At 48.3% G+C, this 5812-nt stretch overlaps 1 protein-coding gene across 1 annotated transcript in view; it reads left to right on the plus strand.

Annotated features, from left to right (window-relative positions):
* LOC127748593 (four and a half LIM domains protein 2-like) overlaps positions 1-4716 on the plus strand; it is a 17852-nt gene extending 13136 nt beyond the window's left edge. Inside the window, exons 2-4 of the mRNA XM_026438479.2 lie at positions 1198-1367; positions 2196-2382; positions 2635-4716. Coding sequence (XP_026294264.1) covers positions 1198-1367; positions 2196-2382; positions 2635-2792 — 515 coding nt within the window. The 3' untranslated portion in view covers positions 2793-4716. The remainder of the gene's footprint in view (positions 1-1197; positions 1368-2195; positions 2383-2634) is intronic.
* The last annotated feature ends 1096 nt before the right edge of the window (positions 4717-5812 follow it).

A 5812-nucleotide genomic window follows, 5' to 3' on the forward strand; every position in this document is an offset into this window, starting at 1 on the left:
GGGGGGGGGTGCAGGAACCGGCCCGAGCCGTTTTGGAGAACGACTGCCGCGTGCGTGTTGACGCCCATGTCGCCGTGCTGGAGAGACCTCGACGCAAGTGTGTAGCGATGACTGTTTCTGTTACATCACTCGTCGCACAAAATTATCCTCTTCTTTTATTTTTATTTTTTTGCAAAACCGGAGCCGATAGCGCGGTTCAGTTAGACGTGAGCCGGTAGTGGAGGCTCCACGTCGCCCATGCATGCGCCCAGGCCCAGGTGTTTCGTCTCGGGTTCCCCTACAGCTATTCGTTGAGCCGCGAGCTTTCGGGGCCGCTGGCTGCGCCGTGCGCCCTCCAGTGCGAGATTGTCGGCACGACGCCATGGACTACTCGACGTCGTCGATCCGACCGATGTGAGCCGATCGATATATCGTATGGATATCGTACCGACGCCGACATGGTGTCGTGCCTTATACGCGCGCCGCGCCCTCGCACCTGCCGTCCGGTCAGCTGTTCGGTCGCTCTGCTCCGGCTGCTGGCGGAGCTCCGGGGTTGCAGCTGGCGCCCGGCTCTCGCGGCCAATCTCTGTTGCACAAGTTGGCAATCTCGAGCGATCTGCATCTGCAGTCATTCCCATTTGTCTCACTCGGCTTTGGAAGTAGCATTTTGACAGTCATCGTCTTTGTTCGGTGGCGCGCTCTTCTGCGATTTGAAAAAGCAATGTCAGTGGGCTTATTGGATATAGCCCCTGGTGCTTACAAAGTCGCGGCAGAGATTTTACGTAACGAGTTTTAATCTTTTGCACATAATTAATCTTGTGTCCTTAAGTCTCCCTTTGTTTGCAATGCACTTAACTCGCGAATGCGTTGGCGTCAGGACCGGTGAAGTGCTACTTCTCATTAATCTGCGTCGTCCTGCGCACGCCCCGCGCACCCACTACCGCCGTTAGCCGCACTCGAGTGTTTGCGGCGGACCGGTGCTTGCTGCTGCTACTTGAGCCTCCTCCTCCCGACTCACGTCAATATTTAGGTGTGACTTTGCAGGAATTCAGAGGACATCGCGTATCTGCAAAAGTTTTAGCGGATTCACACGTGCTAAACAGTGCGTACAAAGGAGAGAGACCCCCCCCCCAAAAAAAAAGTGTATAAAAACACACAAACATTGATAATAATTTTGAGGGACTAAATATCTTCTTGTTTTTTCGTGTGTTTCTTCAGGCACCAAGAAGATGGAGTACAAGACGAGGCAGTGGCACGAGAAATGCTTCTGCTGCTGCGTCTGCAAGTCGGCCATCGGCACCAAGAGCTTCATCCCCCGCGAGCAGGAGATCTACTGCGCCACCTGCTACGAGGAGAAGTTCGCCACTCGCTGCGTCAAGTGCAACAAGGTGAGAGGATATATCAAGTTTACAGCAAAATCGGAACGTATCGGATGCCATGACGAGTCGCAAATCAACACGATGACTCCCAAATTATCGAAGTATCTATCGAGGAGGCATGTCGACGACATTAATCGGGCGACTGCTTCGATGCGTCAATAATACCGATATCGGGAGAGTATATCGAGCAATCGATATCAAGATATTGTATCGAGATATCAAGATATCGTACAATTGTGTGCCGTGGTCGAGAATGGACGAAGTGGCCGTCATTAGCAGCGGGACGGGTGGCGTGGGCGTGCTGAGCTGAGGCCGGTATTTTTTGTCTTCCGCCTCCTCGGACTCACCGAGACGTTAAGCCGCACCCAGCGCGTCACCCAGTCAAGAGTCACTTAATCCCACTTTTGTAGGAAAAGGGCTCGGCTGTGTCCGTAGAGAGAGTGAGGTTGGCTAAAATCAAACTCGTGCAGAGTTGGGACCTACGCGTGCGCCGAGCTCATCAATCGGAGCGCGCAGAGTGGCGGGGTGGGGCGGGGCGGCACGGCACAGGTGGGTCGCGCAGCGCGGCCCGTCGACCTTCCCGGCTGGCCCACGCACGCAGCAGGCGCTCAGGAGGTGCGGCCCGGTAGAGCGCCTGCGGGTAGGCAACCTGTGCGGGCGAAACGCACGGGTGTCTCGCGGTGGCCTACCCACCAGGCGCTGTACGTCCACGGAGAGCGCCTGCGGGTAGGCAATTTGCGTGGGTGGTGCGCGCGGGTGTCTCGCGGCGGCCTACCTACCAGGCGCGCTCCTCAGCCGAACGACTTTGCTAACCGTATCCGTCTCCCTCGTCTGCAGATCATCACTTCTGGTGGCGTGACGTACAAGAACGAGCCCTGGCACAGGGAGTGCTTCACGTGCACCAACTGCAACACTTCGCTGGCCGGCCAGCGCTTCACGTCCCGCGACGAGAAGCCCTACTGCGCCGACTGCTTCGGCGAGCTGTTCGCCAAGCGCTGCACGTCCTGCACCAAGCCGATCACCGGTGAGTAGCAGTCCAGTAAACACGTCACGAATAGCCCAAATTGTGATCATTTGGTGGCCAAACATTTTCTGATTTTCTTTTAATTTCTTCGATTTCTTCTGATTTTTGAAGAAAAAAATGTCTTTCATTTTTTTCTCTTTTTTTTAAAAAAAAAAAATCCCTCTATTTTTTATCTTTTATTTTTGAGGGTGTACCCCTGTTCTGAGTGGAGTTTGTCCTCATGACGCTCATGGCCTCGTTCTCGTCCCGCAGGCATCGGTGGCACGCGCTTCATCTCGTTCGAAGACCGCCACTGGCACAACGACTGCTTCATCTGCGCGTCCTGCAAGACGTCGCTCGTCGGCCGGGGCTTCATCACGGACGCCGACGACATCATCTGCCCCGAGTGCGCCAAGCAGAAGCTCATGTGAGGCGCCCCGCCGCTCGCGACCCGCGCCGAGCCGAGCACGACACCGATCGCTCGCGTGACCGACGACCTCATATCGAAAAGAAGGGTTTGAAACCTACGCCCCTCTCTTGTTTTGCTCTAAGCAGTATACTTTTCCCCCGCGAGTTTGGGGAAGAATCTGGGAGCACTAATTGACCCGAAATCTTTCTAAATAACCTTTGCTTTTAGATCATTTTACGAATGACCATTTCTCGCACTATACCCTGTAATCCTTCTGTTCTATGTTTGATTGTTAACACTAACATTTAGAATACATCATTTGGGTGAGATGGTGCGTTTAATTTTTCATTTTTCCAACGAAGTTTGGTACTAGGTACTTCACAGAAATTGGATTGAATCTCTACATATAAACATGATAACAATGTGAATGAGTCACATTAATATGAAACTATTTATTTGAATTACTAGAAAAAAACTTGTAAATAACTATAAAATTTATTATTTGGTAATGTATGTGAGGTCACATACCTGCAAATAGAAAATTATATTCAACAGGATTAGCTACACTCTTATTAATTCTGTGCAATATTTATTTTTGATGTGTAAATAGATGATGATGGCGAAGAAATGACATGAATCCTGGAGTTGTTTGAAATTATTGAGAATACTTGTTATACGGGTTCATGTTCAGAGAAAACTTTTGTGTGCTGTGTTTGTTATGCCTAGAAAAGAAATCCAAACAGTATATTTTTAATGTACGTTACTGGAGTAAAACAGCACTCAACAATTGCAAAGGCAATCATTGTGTGCGTACATCTTTTCATTGTTTTCTGGAAGATTGCTACGGTTGTTGAGTTCTGCTGTCATATTTTCTGTATAATTTTACGTTTTGATATAAAAGAGTAATCATCCTTCTCTGTCACATACTTTGAAAATCCAATGGCTGTGTCCTGTTGCAACAGTGGAACATCTTGTTCCACTTTTGGATTTTCCGAATAAACACATGACAGGATCTAATTAGACTATTGCCCCTCCTCTAACTTAAAGGGAGTCTTATAGTTCTTTATTAATTTGAAAAGCCTGTTAATCTGCTGCCATAGGTTTTACAATTTGTAGTCAAATTATAGTAAAGGCAGTGTGCATGAATGGAAGACGAAATCATGTAGGGGATGATTGTGTATTTTCATATACCACGTAATTTGTTTTGAATTTTGCTGTATACATAACTAATGCAGTATTTGAAGAAAAAACGACTTAAGCCTTGTCACAAACTGGATCATCCTCATTGCTGGAGGATGCAAAAGGTGTACATTAATATTGCGGTTTGGGAATGGATCTTAAGATCTGCTTGTATTTGAAATTTCCACCCCTTACGCTTCAAAGCTTTTATTATTCTTTCTACTTAACAAATGTATGGGCGCATAACAAAGAGTCAGAATTAAGATATTGTAAAAGGCGCATGATTCAGTGAGAGATAGTTTTATTTGTACATTGCTTCATAATTCATCCTAGTCACATGCCAGTGTTGTGGGCATAGGAATGTTTTGTTTTACTTATATAGAGGAGAGATTATGAGCCGGTCCTCGATATCTGTGATAAAAGTGTTTGCAAAATTTCCGTACACGTAGGAATGACACATTTTCTACTTTAGACCAGTCCATGAATCGCAGGCCGGCTTAGCAGAGCCATTCTTTTGGGTAAATGACCGATAGTGTCTCTGTTTTAATTTTTGTAAGAAGAGAATGATGAATGTAATGTTGTTACAGGCAGAAATAATCGGTTTTCTTAATTACCCAAAACAATCTTAAAATGTAATTCAGTATTCAGATCTAACATTTGTCAACTCTTTAAGTACTCTGTAATTTTGATATGTATTTTGCAGTACACTCTGTCAGATTATAAAACTTCTAAATTTACAGGATAAAATAAACGGAAAATTTCTACAAGTGTGTTTAATTGAGGCACTCCACTCCAATTCCGGGAGTTGGCAAAGACAAATAGGACCTTTTATTCATTAGTCCTGCACTATAACTACGCGGGAAATACACGAAAATTATTAACATATGGTCGCCAGAACTAAATATTAGTTAATTTCAAAACAATCGATCGCGGCTCGGCTCCCCGGGGCGCGTTGTCTCCTGATTAGCTTCCGGCTCGCCTACGGTTCAGCGGCTAGCTGCCACCACCCCGCGAGATAGCAGTCGAAGCTCGAGCGCGAGCGTGTGGCTAATTGAATAAAGCCTTAGTCACAGTGCATTGTGGCCGGAAAAAATGAGAACACTACTTCAAATGTCGACGGACTTCGTACTATAGTACTATGAACACTCCCAAAATCGAGGTGAAAGTCTTGATTAGATCAAGCTGTCGTCGCCTAATTATTCCAGGACACAGTGCATTATGACCGAAAAAGTTTGTACCGGGTATCCAGGCGAAGACATACTACGTCTTGCAAAAGAAACGGACCTCTGCTGCGGGACTACTCCGCGCTCCGCCTCGGGCGACAGACGGACACCGGCCGCCCCGTTGCCGCTGTGCACAAGGGCGGGGGCGGGGGGCACCGACTGCACTGCCGGGCCGGCGGAGCGCGCTGGAGGGCTCGGCCTGCCTGGCCTCCTGGGCCGCAGCCCCGGGCCGCAGTCTTCTGCGGTGGTGGCGCGTGCCTGCCGGTGACGGGTGAAGTCACGGGTATTGTGACGGGCCGTGGCTATCGGCTACATCGGCCACTCACAAGTGTTCAACTACCTATAGCGACTGGAAATTTCCAGGACCGTGTCGCACTCATACGGTTCACTGAAAATTTGAACAGTTTCAAGTTTTCGGGTGAACAATTGAACACTTCGAACTGATGCCTGCCAATAGGGACTGTAGTCTTAAATCACCCACCAGTGCTTTGCTTTGAACCCTGTTAGAAATGCAGTAGAGGAGACCGAGGGCATTCTCTATCTGGGTGCCTCGTCGCACTTGCACACCCAGGTAGGTAGGTAAACGAAAAGAAATTAACGCATTAACGACAAGCGTGGATTGGAGGTAGGGGGGGGGGGG

The sequence above is a fragment of the Frankliniella occidentalis genome, unplaced genomic scaffold (assembly GCF_000697945.3).
Source record: "Frankliniella occidentalis isolate FOCC.00 unplaced genomic scaffold, Focc_3.1 Scaffold6, whole genome shotgun sequence".
In the NCBI taxonomy this organism is placed as follows: Eukaryota; Metazoa; Arthropoda; class Insecta; order Thysanoptera; family Thripidae; genus Frankliniella; species Frankliniella occidentalis.